This window comes from Panthera leo, chromosome A1 (genome assembly GCF_018350215.1).
Source record: "Panthera leo isolate Ple1 chromosome A1, P.leo_Ple1_pat1.1, whole genome shotgun sequence".
NCBI classification, from domain to species: domain Eukaryota; kingdom Metazoa; phylum Chordata; class Mammalia; order Carnivora; family Felidae; genus Panthera; species Panthera leo.
In genome coordinates, this window is record NC_056679.1 from 133,687,175 (window position 1) to 133,707,026 (window position 19,852).

Below are 19,852 nucleotides of genomic sequence, written 5' to 3' on the forward strand. Positions count from 1 at the left end.
TATTTGGATAGCAGCAGGTGTTTTGCTAATGGCCTTTTTATGATCCAGAAGCCAGCTCGGGATCCTACACTGATTGCATTTAGTCATCCTGTCTGCCTTCTCCTTTGATCTTTGACAGTTTCTCAAATGTTCCCTGTTTTTCACAGTCCTGCCAGTTTTAAAGAGTACTAGTCAGGTATTCTGTAGAATGACCCTCAACTCGGGTTTGCTTGATGTTCTTTCATGATTAGACTGGACTTAGGGATTTTGAGAGAGAATACCACAGAGGTGAAGCCCCTTCTCATCACATCCTATCAGGGGCACATGAGAGCAAATGACTTACCAGGTGGTGTTAACCTGGATCACTTGGTTAAGACCTTGTCTGTCAAGTTTCTCCACTGAAAAGTTATTTTTCCCTTTCTCTTTTCTATTTTTGGAAGTCAGTCACTAAGTCCAGCCCACTGTCAGGGGGAAGAGAATTAAGCTTCACCTGTTACACAGGGGGATATCTACATATGTTTTTGATAATATATGTAAATCTCTTTTTTCTTTTATGATTTAAAAGACCCATCAAAGAATAGCTCAAAGATCCCCTAAACATATGTAGCCATCTTGTTTTATTTGTGTATGTGTAACTATTAAATGCTTATTAAATAGCATATATTTTTAATTATCATTGTGGAAATTGCTTGTACATATTAAATATTTCAGTTTTCTGTATTGTTTTTATGAATAAAACAAGTTATTTTGTCCCTTTGAGGCCAAGGTTGGCTAGGGGAAAGGGTCAGAATCATTTGTTTTATTTATTTTTTTAATGTTTATTTATTTTTGAGAAAGAGCGAGAGAGACATAGCATCGGTTAGGGGAGAGGGCAGGAGGAGAGAGAGAGAGACACAGAATCTGAAGCTAACTCCAGGCTCTGAGCTGTCAGCACAGAGCCTGACCTGAGCCTGAGCCAAACCCACTGAGCCACCCAGGTGCCCTGGGGCAGAATCATTTGTTAAGGCTCTTTTCTTCATGGATTCCCTGGGAATTCTTTTACTGGATTTGAGGTACCGTTGTTTGTCCTCACTCTTATCCAGGAATTACAAGAAGGTAACAGTATTGGGGCACCTGTGTGTTCAGTTGGTTAAGCCTCCGACTATTGATTTCCACGATTGTGACCCAGATCAGGATCTCAAAGTTGTGAGATTGAACCCCAACTTCACCCTTATACATACATGCTAGTTAGCACATTCAGAAAGGGGGGGGCAAAGGAAATTGTACTGTCCAGCAAGTAATGATACACAACACTTCTAAAATATTAGAAGTCACTGAGTAATCAGTTGCAATGAAGATCTTTTTTTTTAATGGTTTTTTAAATTATTTACTTTTGAAACAGAGAGAGACAGAGCCTAAGAAGGGGAGGGGCTGAGAGAGAGAGGGAGACACAGAATCTGAAGCAGGCTCCAGGCTCTGAGCTGTCAGCACAAAGCATGAAGCAGGGCTTGAACTCACGGACTGTGAGATCATGACCTGAGCTGAAGTCGGACGTTCAACCGACTGAGCCACCCAGGTGCCCTGACCATTTTTAAAATTTTAATGTTCTCTTTTTTTTTTGAGAGAGAGAGAGAGGGAGGGAGGGAGAGAGAGAGACGTGGGCTCAGCCGGGGCTCATGTTTTACCCGAAGTGGGGCTCAAGATCACCTGATGTGGGAGATCATGGCCTGAGCCAAAGTCATATGCTTAATGAATGAGCCACCAGGCGCCCCTAAAATTTTAATGTTCTTAAATGTAGTCTTAGGAATTTCTTTAATCCTGTGATGATTAATAACTCCATGCTGTTTAGTTCAGGTTCATATATCTGGTACTTTTTCCTCTTTGCCCCACTCTTCTTCCATCTCCCAATTCTTACCTGATGCTAAATTATTAACACGTGTTCCACATACACTACACAGAAGCCTTTGGCTTATGGCTCCAACCAATGCCATATGTCTTATCTAATTATCGAGGCACGTGTTAGCGACGTTACCCTGACATCAAGAAAATACGATGAAGACACATAGACACTGTACCACAGGGGCTGTGGCAGCCTCGATGCTGCTCTGAGTGGTGCAGACTGGTCGTTGTGTGGTCCCCGCACGTTAGCCACTCGCTGCTCCGGGTGCAATTGCCTAGTGCTCCTGGTATCTGCAGCCTTTTGCAGCTCCCCTTCACAAGGTCTTGGCCACCGCACATTCGTTTCTCTCACTTTATTACCATCGCATCTGATTCCAATTTGCTGCCAAATTGAGTTTCCAGTCCCGAGTCTGACATTCAAACCGTCAGGTGGATTAGCTCCTTCGGCTTGGTTAGCGGGAAGCTTCAGGTCAGTTGACGGTGGCCTATTAAATGTCCTCTGCTCCTCATCCTGGAGCCTTGGCTGCCGTCCCGCGGAGTGGCAGTGCCGGGTTACCCACTGTAACCTTTCTTCTTGTTTAGAACTCCTCATGCCAGACCTATTGGAAAGACTTCTGATTAAAAGCAGAGTTGGTTTTTATCCCTTATCCTGCTGTTTCTGCGGTTTTTCTCGGAGCAGAGCAGCTGGCTTATGGTCAGGTCATTGGGTGGAATATGATTGATTGAACTATTTGGCGATAATTCATTTGGCCCTTTCCCTCTGAGTGATCTGTTTGCGTGTAGAGTTGAAATAACACCTAACTTATTCTGTTATTTATGATAACACATCGGCTCCGCCTCCTTTTCTTTCTGTGCTGATGTCAGATCAGCTCACAGGACCGCAGTGTTGACTGACTGGAGCTCCAGGCCTTTGCCAGGGATCAGGTTTCGGTAATTCCTTTCCAAAGGACACAGTCTGGTGAAGAATGATTTCTAGAGAGGTCTTCTCTTGCTTCTTTTCTTTTCTTTTTTTTTTTTTTTTTAACTTGAATCCAAAACAGATTTCTCAGTGTTTGTCATAATCAAAGATATACATATGGAGAATCACTCATTGATTATTCTATTTACATTTCAGTTCCCAAGGAAAACAGTCTTGGTCAGAGACTTTTCTCTTGTCATTAGGGGTTTTAGTAAATGAGGGTATATTTATGTTTGACAGTGAGGCATCCGAGTTGAGCAAACACTATAATTTCTTGGGGATAATCAAGGATTTGAGAAAAAAGCAAAACAAAACAAAAATACAACATTTCACCACTGAACCCTGCGGCCTTTGAGAAGGAAACGTTAGCTGTTGAGCAGAGGAAGAAGGTCTGTTGTTTCTAAAATGGTTGATTTTTTTTCTTCTTGTAATTAAACAGTGATATGATTATTGTAATTGTATCTGGATATGTTTGCCAGTTAATGAGTAAAGCATGCTATATTTAAAGCAGCATCCTCCCCTCTGGTCTGCTGCTTCCAAGGCCATGTTCTGGAAGCTAGGCTGGAGTAAATTGTGTTGTTTAGAAGATCTGCAGGCTCTGTCCCTGACACACAGTTAGGGATCCACTAAAAATAAAGGACAGAAAGGCGAATTTGAAGCTGAGGGGATAATGTTCGAGCTCTGGGAGGCAAGAGGAAAAAAAAGTCATTATAGGGATGAAAACCCAAATTTAGTTGAGTCTTTCAAATTTATACTGTGTTCTTTTAGAGTTTAAACAGCCAGATGACTCATGGCTTCCTATTCTTTAATTACTGTCATCAAGTGATCATTCCTGAGAACCCAGGCATGAAGATATTCCTGTAACCCTTTTTTGTTTGTTTGTTTGCTTGGTTTTTTAGTTTGTTTTCACAGCTTCCCCTATAGTTAGATGGATAGTGATCCTAATTTGTGATAAGGATGAGAGCACCCTTTTTTAAAACTTAAAAGCACTCTATTAATTGTTGCTGTCTGGCATTAGACATTCATTATCCTAAGTCATAAGTCACTCATATTTTAAGAAATAAAACCAGAAGGAAACCTTTTGCTTTATTTAAAAAATATGTATGTATATATAATCTTTGGCATGCCCATTGTTTTGCACGAGTTTATTTCTGCTAGGGGTAAATAGTCTGATTTAACTGCCTTTTTTTCATTTCACCTTTCATTTAATTTTAATGTATTATTTCTGCTCCTCCTTCTATCTCTCTCCTTTTGGGGTTCCTCTGATTTTGCCTTCCTCTGATTTTTCCCTATGCTCCAGTTTAGGTCCATGTAACTCAACTCAGTATTTTGCTCTCTTGCTTTGAGAGGATTAATGTCTTTTCTGTTTTGGAATTTAGATAAACTGTGTTTGTAGTTCCAACAGAGTGTATAAAGAGAGCAGTGTAAGGGATCCAGAGTAACATCATGACATTAAAATCTTCGCATTGTGGAAAACGGCAAATCAAGCATAATGAAGAATGGCACATTTTGTGCCACCCATTGGGTGCCTTGCTAGTCTAAGGTTAATGTAGCCTCTCATTTATTTGTTGTGTTTTGTTTTTCTTTTGCAGAAGGAGTTGAGTCTCCCCCGAAGAGGAAGTTTGTAAGTAGCCTAATTTTGTTTTCTTATTATTATTTTGTACAGTTTGTTATGTATTCTCTGACTTGTTAAGTTTGCAGTGACAAATGGAGGATAAATGATAATCAACTGAATTAAGAAAACAGACACTTTGCATTTATTTATAAATGTCAAATAATGATTTCAGTATATCTTGAAGGAAGTTGCCAGCTTTTTTCCTTATGGGCATCGTAAACCAAAATGTTTACTTACTCCTGGGAGAATCTTAATTAAAAAAAAAAAATTCTCTTATGTCATCAAGCAAAACCATTATTTGGTCTGCAGGTAGTATGAATTGATCTGAGTCAAGAATTAGCGCCCTTCTATGTGATCTGGAAGTCTATGATTGTTTTTTATGCTATGGATTTTATGCTATGGATTTTATGCTATGGATTTTATGCTATGGATTTTATGCTATGGATTTTTATGCAAAGTAAGTGATACCCTTTTGCGCTGATGAAGGCTTTGAATCAGCTAAACTTTCTTTTAGGTCTGGATCTTACCGAATTGACTCATGTAATGGTCTTGTTTTAAAATAGCGGATTTATGAACCTTAAGTTGATTTCCTTATAGTTTGTTTCAACCTTTTGTTCTGAAGGCTAATAATATATTTGCATAAATGCTAGTTTTTTACCATTAGCAAGTTGCAGAATGAAATGTATTGCCTTTAATGTTCCACTAAATTTAGAGTAGATTTCTTGTCAGCTAGTACTGTGTAAGGGCTGCTCTAGAAATACTTGGACTTGGTATCTGTGCTGAAGAAATGAGTGGCTGGGGCAATGTGCTTTTTATTTATTTATTTATTTATTTATTTATTTATTTATTTATTAATGTTTATTTATTTTTGAGAGAGAGAGAGAGAGAGAGACAGAGCATGAGTGGGGGAGGGGCAGAGAGAGAGGGAAACACAGAATCCAAAGCAGGCTCCAGGCTCTGAGCTGTCAGCACAGAGCCCAACATGGGGCTTGAAGACACAAACCATTGAGATCAGACCTGAGCTGAAGTTGGACCCTTAACCGCCAGAGCCACCCAGGCGTCCCAAAGGGCAATGTGCCTTTTAAAGACTAACTATAATATTTCAGGTACATTTATGCAGATATCAACTTGGAGTATTGGAAATGTATGTGGTAGCTGTTGGCAGAGAGAATTCATTTTGTTGACTAACTTTTGGGTTATGTCAGCCGTTGCATCTGAGAACCAGAACTTTACCCAGTTACATTTCAATACTGTCCATTTTGGTTCTTAATGTTTCACAGCTTTAGGCTACCTGGAGGATGCTGGACTATTTTTCTTGAAGAATGTGTCTAGAAAATTTCACTCACTTCCAACTTCTATCTCTGTGTGCTAGAAGTTAATTGCTTAAAAGTTGGCCATAGGAAATGCCCGTAGAATCAAAAACTTGCCTTCTTCTGAATCTTGATTAGGACTCTCACCTAGACTTGGACACATCCAAACATTTTGATATTTCTAATCATGATTAAAAATAAGAAATTAGAAAAACAAGTAAAACTACATGAAATAATAGAAAAAAATCTCTTTTCTCTTGTACCTTTATTTAATGCTAAAAGCATTCTAGGTTTGTCTTTAATGCTTTATCTGAAAACTTTATAACTTTACTCAAATCTTCCTTTTAGCCTACATAAAAGATTGCATTTTTTTTTTCAGTTTCTCAGTATGTTTTTTGTACCTTTCTATTAAGGTAATGTTAACTACAAAATGATTCCCTATGCCTATTAAAGGGCTGTATTTCCTTTTGTAAAATCTCCTTATCTCCATATCTCCTTGTTTGAGTCTGTTAATGGTAGCTGATAGCTGTATATTGATGGGAAAATAGAAGGTAAATAAGATATTTAAATTTATCTACTTCAGAGCTTAGAATCTTTCATGAATGAAAAGGATGATAACGTAAGTTTCTTTGGGATCCATGCTTTGAAAATTTAATGAGAGATATAGAATTACATTTAAGCCATTTAAAATCTCTTCCCTAATAAAAACCAATTGATCTATCAATCAAACGATGGGAGTAAAACATAGCATAAATCTATCTTTTTCTTTTTAGTGAATTCTGGGAAAATTAATACTTCCAAGTGAAAGAAACGAAAAATAAAGATGCTCCTTTGTATTTTTTATTAAAGACAAATGTTCCCCAGAGAATTAATGGTCTATGATAGAGATGTTTTGGGACTTAACACCACTCAGCATTTTCGGTGACCCCATCCCAAATGCCAGTGATTACTCTCCTCATGCAAGGTTGTTTTATGACTTTGAGAAAAAGAAAATACTTTAAAAAATAATAGCTAGGGTGATTTTAATACAAATCTAATGAGGAAGGGCACAAGTGGTGCTGGCCAGCATAATGGCACCTAATTATTAAACCTGTTAACACTTGGTCAGTTTATTAGCTGGTTAAATGCCTCCAGCATGAATGTTTTCAGATCTTTTAGTATCTTTTCTCTGAAAGATTGAGGATTTGATCCCTCTGTTCTGTCGAATATTCTCTCCATGTTAACAGTGAGCCACTGCACAGGGTGATGTATTCCTCATGGTCTGTAGTTACAAAGCAATGTGATTGAAAGTGTCAGAGGGTGTGTACCTTCAGAAAGGCTGTGTTCTTGGAAGAAGGTGCCCGATTGTATTATATCCACCGCCTCTACTTTGTATGTCTTGAAGCATGATATTCTGAACATGCATTGCCATCATTCAGGCACTTAGGGATTTATCAGATTTTTTTTTTTTAATGTGGTATTGTCTTAAAGGTAATTTTCATGCCTGGAATCATGGTAACTTATGTTTTCTATACGTTACAGTTAACTCTTCCACAAAACAACACAGAAAATAGGCTTTTCTTTTTATTACTCATTAAAAGCCTAAAACAAGCAAGTTGTACTGCATTCTGTCTAGAAAATAATCCAGTACTCCAGTAATTTGTATTTTATGATCGTTTTCTCAAGAACTAACTTGAAATCTGTGTTGTTTCAAATATGTTTTAAGAGGTTGTGACCATTTTGTGTGTGTGTGGTACAAGGGGCATCAGAGGAGAAGTGAAAGATGCTTTCCAGGCAAGATATTCCTAAATTACCCATGACTCCAGATCAGTTTTCCAGAGGCTTTTCCAACCCTTGTTCACCTTCAGAGTCCCAGATGCCGTCTCCACTCTGGCTGCTTAGATAGCTAGACTTGAGCTAGTTGTCTTCTTCCCTTCAAAGAGTACCCATGTGCCGGTGCTTGGTCCTCGATGCTTCCGGCACTTTCCCTTCCTTTCTCCTTGGAACTAAAGCTTTCATACTCTCTGCTCTTTCTCCTCTTAGCAACCTGTCAAGATCTATATATCCTTTGACTAAATCATGATATAATCATAGAACAAAATACTGTACAGCAGGTAGAATGAATGAACTGGAGCATATGTATCAACACATGTAATTATCAAAAACAGCATGCAGAACAAAAAGGTAAAAGCAAATTGCACAGGCAAGAAAGCGTTTACATTATAAAAATTAAAAATAAGCAAGACAAGACAGTTTACTGTTTGTGGATGCAAACATGTACAATAAAAATATCAAAAAGGCATGGGCAACAGATGTACAGTAAAGCTTATCAGTGGAGGAGAAGAAAGAAATGGGATTTGAGGGGCCTCCCCAGGGGCTGTCACATATATGATTAATGTGGTATGTACATGGGTGTTTAGAGTATTCCTTCCACATTTTGATATTCTTGAAATATTTTATTTAAAGTGTAGTAATTACATGAAGGTAATAGTCAAACTATTTTATCCAGATGTAGAGATTTAAAAATAATTCGAAGAGAAAATTAAGTAACTGTTAAACTATTTTGAATGGAAGGAGAGAGTGTACCTGTAGTGATTTTTGTTTTATTGTTGTGTGTGTGTGTGTGTGTGTGTGTGTGTGTGTTTTTTTTTGAGTTCTTTTTTTATTCATTTTTGAGAAAGATACAAAGGGAAAATGGGAGAGGAGCAGAGACAGAAGGAGACAGAATCCCTATCAGGCTCTGCCTTGTCAGTGCAGAGCCTGATGCAGGGCTCGAACTCATGAATCATGAAATCATGACCTGAGCCGAAATAAGAGTTGCAGGCTTAACCAACTGAGCCACACCGGCACCCCCTGTTGTTGTGTTTTTTTTTGTGACATGATGAAGACTGGCCCCAGTGAGTACGGTTTTACAGTGGTCAGAATATCTGTTGTGGCAGGTACTTCCTGGTTAGTGCCAGAGCAGCATGATAAATTTTGGTACTTGAGCAGGAAAGGAGGAATGTTTTGACATCCAGTTAGAGAACTAGACTTGTTGTCTTCAGTTTTTAGCCTTTTAAGAGAAGTGACTGTTTTTTAATTCCTACAAGGTGCCTAGCACAGTAAGGTGCAGAGTGTGGATGATGGTAGATCTCCCCCAGCCAGACTGTGAGTGTCGCAGCTGAGTAAACTGTCCTGCTTTGGGACTCAGTTCCTATCACAGTGTGTTGAGGACTAACAGTGATTCCGTGGCCCATGCCAGATCTTTCTTGGTTTAAATCAGTGTGGAATACACAGGCTCTCTTGACGTTATTTTGTTTTTCTGGTAACAAGGACTCTACACTGTCCATGTTTATAAAAGTGCTAATAGTGCCGTGGGGTCCCTTATCTAGTCCTTACCCATATTTACATCTTGGGTCCTGAAATGACTTTTCCAAGTGGAAAAAACTCTCTGGGAGGTGTTGATTTTCAGAGAAGGAAAGTGGTAAAAAGGTAAAAACCCAAGATGTGAGCTAATGGATGGTTGGGAGCAAAACCAAGGTCTCCCTGGCTACTACCCTTTATTTTGTTTTAAAGACCCCTTTCTGTTTTGTTAATTGTCTGAATAAACAGCTCTGGGGACAGAGAGAGCTTCTTTTTACGTGGAATTTCCTGGTGGGGGGAGGTGCTGGAGATTGGCTGGAGCCAGTTCCCTGTCCTCCAATCTTTTTTTTTTAGCTACCTTTCGTATTTCGTTATACAGAGAAGGAAACTGTGCTGTGTATTCTAGCAGCTGAAACGTCAGGCAGAAACTCCCCCTCATGGGCACACAAGTCCTGAAAAACAGTGTTTCCGCCTGCTGAGCAGTTGGGAGTCTTGAAATTCCTAAAAGACAACTTCGGGGTCTTGGTTTATTTTAATTTCTTGATCTAGCAGTAATAAATACTAGTATCCAGTAACTGTTCCTCTCTGTAGAGTTTTGTCCCTTCTCCGTTAATGCTGTGCTTTTGAAAAAAAAAGTTTTTTAATGTTTATTTATTTTTGAGAGACAGAGCACGAGTGGGGAAGGAGCAGAGAGGGAGGGAGACATAGAATCCGTAGCAGGCTCCAGGCTCCGAGCTGTCAGCACAGAGCCTGACATGGGCTCGAAACCAAGAACTGTGAGATCATGACAGTTGGCAGCTCAACCGGCTGAGCCACCCAGGCACCCCTCATGCTTTCCTTTTGTTATGTCCTTACTCTGGAGGTAGCCAGAAGTGACTAGGGCTGGGCACTCATGCCTAGATAGTTGTCTGTTGGCCTCCCCCTTCTTCAGGTCTGCTAGGAAGCCCACCCCCCTACCTACAAAGAAGACCAGCATCTCAAATACATCTGCCGTGGTGCCAGACATCCTAGTACTAGAAATCCATTCAGTTGGATCTTAAAGGGCTTTTCTTTTCAGTGTCTCATTGACTGGTACATACCTTTGGGCAGCTTGTCACTGAGCTGTGTTTAGCACAGCAGCAGACGGTTCATTAATGGAATGTCTTTCTGGTGGACTGATGGGAGATGAGGCAACCAGAGAGGGGAGCAGCTGTCAAGAACTGTTCTGCCCCACGTGTAGGTTAATAAATGTATCAATGGGTGGCAAACTTACCTCCCTTCTATCTAATTTTGGCTCTCTTGGGCACGGCAGGAAAGGAATGGAAGATGAGTAAGCAACAGAGGGAGAGTGTTGTCAGAGGGTGGCCAGGATGACAGAAGCCAGAGGATGCTCATGGTTGTCAGAAACTTCTGGGTGGAGCTGGGCCTGCTGGATGTAGAAGATGGTTTATCTTACTTTAGATATATTGGACTGAAGGTCCTGGACTGGTTGGAATTTATCATTTCGAGACAAGCTAGGAAGTGGCCTTCTGTGTCATTGAGTAGCCTTGGGTTGATGTCATTGGCATACATAGAAATGTGTATTTTTTAAAAGTAATTTGTAAAGTTTATATTCTTGAGAGAGAGACAGACCGGCAGGGCACGAGCAGGGGAGGGGCAGGGAAAAGGGAGACACAGAATCTGAAGCAGGCTCTAGGCTCTGAGCTGTCAGCACAGAGCCCAATGCGGGGCTCAAGCTCATGAATTGTAAGATCATGACTTGAGCCAAAGTGAGATGCTTAACTGACTGAGCCACCCAGGCGCCCAAGAAATGTGTAGTTTTTAAAACAGAAGAGTTCCATTCCCTCAGTTGTATTTTAGCCAGAACATACTGCCTTCACGAACTATTTAGAAAAGTACTCTGAGTAAAATGAGTAGTTTCAGTCTAGAATGCAAGGAGAGGGAATAGCCTTCATTTTACAACCCAGTTGAATTAGATTTGTGGGATTTTCAGCAAGGTGAAGGCAGCATTTCCTGAAACAGACGGAAAGGGCTTACTTGGAGAAAAATAAAGGACATAGTAAAACCACACTTGTATTTGGATAACTTTTAAAATAAATTTAGTTTTCTTTTCAGTACTTTCTTCCCTCCCACCCCCCACCCATATTGAAGCAAGAATTCAAAATATCCCTTGTCAAAGGCAAGTGGAAGTCCAGTGTCCTTTTGAATGTTAGAAACCCAGAAACAAAACGAAGGAAAAATTGAGTGTTGCATCTGAATTAGCATTTAAAGTGGCATGTTTATATAAAAAGAGAATGGTGTAATATATCCTGAGAGTAAAGAGAGGATTTCAGCCTGTGAAAGAATGTCAATTGCATTTATATATTCATCGAATAGCCAGTTTGGTATTTGGCATATATTTGCAGCGGCTTTTAACATGCATGTATTCATCTTCTGTGAAGTGGGTGGGAGGAGATCTACTGGATAGAAGCAACATAGGATGGATCTTCTTACCTTTGAAACCTTGAGGAAAACCTTAATTTTGCTCCAGGGAAGGAAGGGCTAGGTCCCCCAGGGAGGTTTATGCATTCACATTTCCAAAAACACTTGAGAGTGCAAATTAGAATCTGGAGGAGGGGAAGTGGGGGGGGGGGTAGTTTGGGACAGAGCTTATGGACTTTCCACCAGCTGTCAAGGTGAACCTAAAATATCATTCCCAGTTGAGAACAACTGCTCTTAGAGCCTCAGTGTATATGGTGGCAAACTGGGTTTCTGGATGCCCATAAGGCCCAAGGGAACGTTCTCTACTTCACATTTACTAGAATAACTTTTAAGGAAAAATGAGTCAAACAGGACTTTGGAAAGAGTTTTCAGTGTGCAATCCTTTTCAGCAAGGCTTGTGTAGGGTGACCCCCTAAGGCCACTTGATGGATGTTTCTCACCAAAAGCTACTTCTCCAGTCTGTAACTCAGTAGGCATTTCAGAGCCTGGAGTTGAGTCACGTTGCCTGGGTTTCAGTCCGGTCTCCACCATTTACCCAGTGCTGTGACCTTCAGACGGTTACTGAGCTTCTAGGTGTCTTTGTTTCCTCATTTGCTTACTCATTTGTAAAATTTTTTATTTTCATTTATTTATTTGCTTAGAGAAAGAGTACAAGCCAGGGAGGGCAGAAAGAAAAGGGGAGAGAGAGAGAATTCCAAGCAGGCTCTGCACTGTCAGAGCAGAGCCAGATGTGGGGCTTGAACTGAGGAACCATGAGATCTTGACCTGAGCCAAAACCAAGAGTCAGATGCTTAACGAACTGAGCTACCCAGGAGCCCCAGATGGAGAGTGTTTTGAAAATTAAATTAGTTAACATTTGTAAAGCGTTTAAAACAGTGTCTGACATACTATATTATGTAAGTGTTCTGTGAAACAGAACATACTGGGAATTAAGCCCTCCCTGTACCATCCTCTCCCCCATCTCTTATTTTTGTCCTGTAGAATTAGGTCAGAGACTGCAAAGTAGGCAGAGGAAGTTCCTTTAAAGCCAGATCATTTGCCTAGCATTTTCTAAAAGACTGTTCCCCCCCCCCCCCCCAGTTTTTGTCAATGGTGAGGTTTTAAAGAGGCATTTGGCCCCCATATCCTTGGGTAGGTCTTTCCCCCACATCCCATGATGGTCAAGCCTGGTAACAGGAGGTTTCCAGGTGGCTGTGAGGACAGAACATATACATATTCTGGCTTTATATCATCATGCTCTGCGGGCACTTTTTGTGCTCAGTGGCCCCTTTTCCAGAATAATCTACTTATCCTTTTTCTCAGTGTAGTATACAGATCACTTCTTAAAATTGTGTTTTGGGATAGGCAGGTGTTGAGGAAAATGAAGTGGGGTATTATATATGTCCATATGAAAAATTTTAGTCAGGATTTCATACCTAGAAGAAACTTGAACAGAAATATGATGGAACATGCCTTTGAGAAATGTAGAACTAACAACACAGAGGATTTGAGATTTGCTTGTATTCAGGATAGTTCTGTGAACTGGGATCAGAATTTAGAGTTCCTACACACAGGGATTGGAAGGCAACCTTTCCGTTTGAGGAGTGTAATACAGTTGAGTTGGAAAGAGATAATCAGCAAGGATGTGGGTGTGCTGTCTTCTGAAAGACATGAATTTTAGCATCAACATCCACAGTGTGGTTAAAACAAATGGTAGACACCACACAGTATGCTTGACTTCACCGTGCTTGTCATGATTTCTTTGAACATTTTGGAAAGCTTAGCCCCAGCTCTTCCTGAGTGTTCATACTTATACTTAAAGCTGCAACCAAAGGGAAGACCTCCAGGCACATGCCAGATAAGCCCGGATGTGAAGTTTACTCAGACTGATAAGGAGACTAGGAAGAGCCATGCTGGCGGGGTGTGGTAGGCCCAGCCGCAGTAACAGGTGTGCCCATTATCCAGTCAGACATGAGTGGAGCAGCTGAGTTCTGTATTGTCCTCTTTACCCTGGGGTGTGGTAGTGAGTCAGGCCCTCTGAGGGGAGCCTTGGAGAGGTGGGTGGTAGCTGGAAGACTGGGCGTGCGTCTTGGTGTTTCACCTTAGAATCTCTGCCCTTTCCTCAGCTGTTCTGACTCCAAAGAATTCAACCCCCTGCTCTTTTTTTTTTTTTTTCTTTTTTCTTAGCTCCTTGTGGCAGCTGACTGACCTAATCGGCTGGGGCAAAGTTATTTTGAGTGGTCCCTCTGTTTTTCTGAAGTAGGGGTCCCACATGAGAGCACCTTGGTGGGTCACTTCTTTTATTTGAACACACATGGATTGTCTTTTAACGTGTTGTTATATAAAGTCCCCTCTCCTGGGATGAGTTTGAGGGCTTCTCCATGCTCAAGTTTTGGAACCTAAGACGTGTCCATTGAACATGCCCCCCATTGTACACTTCTCTTCCCATGGTCTTCTGGGATCTTCTTCACCTCCTAAGTCACCCAAGTAACGTGTGATGGGTACCATAAGGAAATTCAATGCAGATAGTTCTGTAAGGAGGGGGGAAGGTTTCATTAAGTATATTCTATGAATTTTATTTGCATGTGAAAATAGGTGGCATCAATTTGACCTAGCACAGAAGAATAAATTTTGATTTTTTCCGAAATGAATATTGTAATCATAATAAATTCAAATATGCCTATTATATGGAGGGGAAGATTTTCAAATGCCTTTTTTCTAGAACTGTAAAACCTTTCAAGATATATTTGCATATTTTGTCGATCTTTATGTGAAAGTGTTCTTATTCTGTTAGAAAATATTAGTGTGGCATATGCTTTGTGCTCTTGACTGTATAGGAAAAGTGATTTCTAACTTGTGTTGTGTCATCCAGATCAATGAGATTAACATTGGGATGACATTACCATTGAGTGCCAAACTCTTAATAAACCGTGATTTTCCAATGAAGTCTTTTTTTTTAGTTTATTTATTTTTGAGAGAGAGAGAGAGAGAGAGAGAGAGAGGGAGATAGAGCGCTCACACACAAGTGGGGGAGGGGCAGGGAGAGACAGAATCTGAAGCAGGCTGCTGGCTCTGAGCTGTCAGCACAGAGCCAGACACGGGGCTCAAACTTCCAGACCCCCAGATCCTGACCTGAGCTGAAGTCAGACACTTAACCAACTGAGCCACCCAGGCGCCCTTCCAATGCAGCCTTACAATGTTAATGTTGGTGGTCGTCTGTGCTTTTCCTTAGGTCAGCTTTGAGACAGAGCTTATCTTTGGGTTTCTTTTTATTTTTTGAAAACCATTCGCTTTGAGAAGTTGGCACCATATGACATCGTATGTAGCTGCTGTGAAACAAATGATAGTGTTTGTTGCAGGGACAGTGAGGACCTTCCCCCTGTGCTGTCAGCAGGACAGAGCGAGGGGGTGTTCTCTGTTTCTGAGCTCTCCTTGGCCTCTCTGCTGAGGCACTAAATGGTATTTGCTCTGCATGGAGCACACAAGTGAGTTCACCAGTGGTTTTGCATTTCAGGGTATAAAGTGTAGTGTTTAGTATCTTAACAAATCAAGAATCAATTATCTGGGAGAATAAGCAGAAGGTTTTTTATGTCTAGGATAAATTAGTTTAAATGCTAAAACCAGTCCTTGTGGATTAAAGAAGCACTTGGGAGCAATGGAGTATATTTTAAAAATGCACTTGACATCATATCCTGAAAAGAAATTAATAGATCAGTACATGGGTTTCATGTCTTAAGGGAAAAATGGTGGCTTTTTCTTAGGTGGGATTCCAAAGTATTGCCAATTTGTATGTAAATGCAGTTGATTCTGATAGAATCATAGGGAAAAATAGTGTCATCAAACATCTGGTTAAAGCTTGCTAATTAATTATTATCTTTGAGAATTCAGGCCACTTGGCTTTATTCTCATTTTTCTTTCTTTGTTTTTTTTTTTATTGAAAGATGTGGTCAGACTTACCTTGAAAACCACAGGAGGAATAGTGATGGTGGTGATTGTCTCGGGATATACTTAAAAAGAGAATTACAGTGAAGGTAGTGGAAATTGGTACCTCTTGAGGCTCCACCAAATCTCTCCCTCTCTAGCACATACCTTTGGTCCCTGATTTAACACTACCCAGGCTGTATTATGTTAAGTACCCAGGAATTTTGAATTTTATTTCTATTACTCCACTGCATAATTTTAAACAAAACAAGCACACAAACCCTTCAGAAACACTTCTCATGAAATCCCATGTAGCATGAACCAGTTTCAGCTGTACCCAGAGCAGTAGAGGCCTACATGGTCTACCAGTTAATATTTCCCCCAACAGCTAATAATTCCCCCCTGACATCTTTCAGAAAAATAAAATAGATTTATGGAAGCATAATTGGCATACAGTAAACTGTACTTAATTTAAGGTACACGATTTCATAAATGTCTTATGTATATACTTGTGAAACCACCACCATATCAAGGGAATGAAGTAGCCATCCTGCCCAGAAGTTTCTTTTTACTGATTTATTACTCCCTGCGTTTTCTCAAATTTTAAATAAATGGAACAATACTGGCGGTACTTTTTTTTTGGGAGGGGGGAATCTCATTTCTTTCACTCAGCTTAATTATTCTGAGATTCATCTATGTTGTAGCATATGTTAATAGTTCATTCCTTATTGCTAAGTAATATCGTATCGAATGGGTACAGTTTGACTATTCACAGTTTGATTAGCCATCCGTTTGTTGATGGACATTTGGGTTGCTTATACTTTGGGGCCATAATAGATAAAACTGCTATATATGATTGGTAAACTTTCTCCCAACTTGTGGCTTGTGTTTTCAGTCTCTTGACAGCATCAGTTGAAGAGCAAATGTTTTCAATTTTATTAAAATTAAAATCTGTATTATCTGTATTATCATTTTTTTCCTTCGGTGAATATACTTGTGGTGTTGCATCTAAGCCATCTTTACCTGACCTAGGTCACAAAGCTTTTCTCCTGGTTTTTTTTCCCCCCAGAATGTTTATAGTTTGGGATTTTACATTAAGTCTGTAATCCCTTTTGAGTTAATTTTGTATATGGGTGAAGCATGGATTGAAGCTCATATTCTTGCAAGTAGTTATCTAATTGTTCCAGCACCATTTGTTGAACAAATGAACCTTTCTCTGCTGAATTGTTTTTTACCTTTGTTGAAAATCACTTGCTCTCACTATATGTGTGTGTCTTTTTGCAAACTTTGTTCTCTCAATGACCTATTTGTCTTTCCAGCAGTACCACAATGTTTTGATTATTATGGCTTTATAATAAGTCTAGATATTAGGTAGTGTTTGTTCTCCATCTTGATTTTTTTCCAGAGTTGTCTCGGCTATTTTAGGTTCTTTAATTTTGGAATCAGTTTGTCAGTTTCCACAAAAAGAAAAACCTGTTGAGATTTTTATTGGAATTGGATTAAATTTTTATATCAGTTTGAGAAGCTGTGAAGAGTTTTCCAGTGGTTGTTACAGTGGAACTCTAGTCTTAGAGATGGATTAGGAAGAATAAAGTGTGAGTTGTTACAGTGTGGAGAGACTGGGATGGAGTTGTCCCTCAGGATGGACTGATGGAAGAGCTGAGTGGCCCAGCTGTGGGAACTTGACTTGAGGAATGAATGGCCGTAAATGAGCACATACTTTGTCGAAAAAAATCCCCTCAAAGAAGCCCGAGAGCAATGGTTGGGTGGTTGGTTCGGGGAGCAGCTCAGGTAATGATTTCAAGGTGAAGTTAGAGGGATCTAGGCACACTTCTTTTGGAAAGAAGTGTGCAATGGAGAGCTCAGGGTCAACCTAGTATGGGAGGGAAGGAGGAACACATGAACAGATGAGATTCTAGAACCTCATGTGTGCATGGAAAGCTTATGATGCAGAGGATAGGAGTAGCATCATACTGTATGCTTGCTGCAATGACTGAGTCTCACAGAACAATGACGGTCACTTGTGCACTTGAACTGGTGGTTGGTCTAGAACAGCAGTTCTCAGCCAGGGGGGATTTTGTCCTGTAAGAGGACATTTGACAGTGTGTAGTGACATTTTTGATTGTCACAACTACTGGGCGAGTGGGATTTATCATCTAGTGGGATGCTGCTAAACGTTCTGCAATGTTCAGGAAAACCGCCCCCAACAAAGTCTTATCTCCCCAAAATATCAGTAGTGCTCAAGTTGGGGAGCCCTGGTCTAGAGAGGAAAGACTAGAAAAGAGGGTGGAATGGGAGTGGAACTGATAGATTTCTCTGGCACCTCATGTCCTTATTGTCTTGAGGAGAGGTGATCATGGACAATTACCCAAGATGATCAGGAATTAGTCTGTGGAAGTCTTCAGAAATGTTTCCAGGAGATATCTAAAAAAAAGGCTTTACCAAATAAAGCTAGTTTAACAAAAGCATGCCTTGACTACAAATAAATGGAAGAAATGTTGAACATCTGAGTTAACTTGCTTAAGAAGAAAACATTTGTTTGAACATTGGGCCATAGATGAACATCAATTGGGATACCTTTGATTGCGGGTAATAAAAAACCTAACTCAAAGTGGTTGAAAAAATAAAGGAACTTTACCAGCTCATGTAACTAATAGTCCAGGCTTGTCGCAGGGGTTTGTCCAGAGGTTCATGGTTGCCACAGGACCCAATTTCTCCCCCCTTGAGGCTTCCTTCATAGCTCTATGTGGCTGCCAGCAGTTTTCATACTTTTTTTTCTTATTCATTCCCACCAGGAGATGTTTTTTCTCCTGTCATTGTGAGTTTTTCTTTGAGTAGGCCATCCTAAACTATGTGTCCCCCTTGAATATGGTAATATTAAAACAATTCTTTCACTAGTTTAGACTGGTGCTCTCTAGTATGGTAGCCACTAGCCACATGTAGCTATTGAGATGTTGAAATGTAGCTAGTCCAAGTTGAGATATGAAAAAATGTGGAATAGCTCATTAATAATTTGTGTATTAGCTGTATGTTGAAATGGTGCTATTTGGGGATATTCTGAGTTAGAATGCTAATACATGATTAAAAATACTTTCACCTGTGTCTCTAAAGTTTTTTTACTGTGACTCCTAGAAAATTAAAATTATAGAAGTGGCGTTAAGTTGTAGTTCTTTTCAACAGAACTGGCTTAGACTATTCAGGAGTCCCTGGGAATCCGACCCACCCAAACCACATGGCTAATAGACATATGGGAGAGAGATGGGATGGATATTGGGCAAGCAATTAAACAAGAATACTGTGATGACTGGCATAAGCAAAGAAAGAAATATTTGTTTATTTGCTCTTCTTTCACTGAGGATGAATATGTGGAGACACTGCCCTACTACTGCTAATAAGAGCTAATCATTGTTCCTTAAATATATTTTTGAAAATTACAAAATTAATAGGGTGCTCCTGGTAAATAGTGAAACAACACAGAAATACACTAAGAGGATGTAAATAATTCCCATCCCTTCTAATCCCTGCCTCCACTTACAACCCTGGGCAGGTGTTGTCAGTCTCGTCTGTATTCCTCTATTCCTTCCTTCATGTACACACGAGTGTTTTCAACTTCATTGTTGTGTTGCTGCTGTTGCTACCGTTTTAAGGTGGGATTCTAGCACTTACCCTTCAGTTTGCTTTTCTTACCTCACCAATCTCTTCCAAGTTGGCATCTACAGATTTATCCTGTTCTTTTTAATAATTGCATATTATAGATACATCACATTTCATTTAATCGTTTCTCCATCAGTATGCTTTCGTGCTATTTCCTGGCCCCCCTCGTCCTCTACCATACAACAAACAATGCTGCAATCAACATCTTTGTACCTGTGTCCTTACGTACTGGTCCTTTTTTTTTTTTTCCTTCTATAGGATAGATTCCCAGAAGTGGAATTGCTTGGTCAAACGGTATGTGCATTTTTAATTTTCACAGATAAAGCTAAATTAGTTTCCTCAAAGGAATAGCCAATCATATTTGCACGTAACAGTGCCCATTTCTGACATTCTCATCTGCATTAGATGTCACTGCTCCTTTTGATGCTTACCAATCTCATTATCCCTGGTCATTCATTTACATTTTCTTCACTCTTGTGGATGTTGAGAATATTTTCATGTGTTTAGTATCCATGTGAATTTTCCCTTTCTTCACTGCATATTCATTTCCACTGTCCATTTTCCTGCTTGGTTGTGTTTTTCTTTCACATATTCTGGGAGCTGCAGTGTCTTAGAAACGTTAATCGTTTGTTAGATGTGTGCAAATATATCTTTACAGTTCTTGTCTCTGTGTGTGTTGTCTTTTGCCAAATGAAAATTGTTAATTATTAATTAATCAAATATGTCTGTCTTTTTCTTTATTGCTTCTGAGATAATCTGTTTTGCTCAGGGTGGTGT

General features: G+C 39.9%; 1 protein-coding gene across 2 annotated transcripts in view; it reads left to right on the forward strand.

Annotated features, from left to right (window-relative positions):
* The window catches only part of MAST4 (microtubule associated serine/threonine kinase family member 4), a 563,401-nt gene that overhangs the window by 285,129 nt on the left and 258,420 nt on the right, over positions 1 to 19,852 (forward strand). For both annotated transcript variants that reach the window (XM_042940435.1, XM_042940432.1), the window contains exon 4: positions 4,408 to 4,439. In XM_042940435.1, coding sequence (XP_042796369.1) covers positions 4,408 to 4,439 — 32 coding nt within the window. The remainder of the gene's footprint in view (positions 1 to 4,407; positions 4,440 to 19,852) is intronic.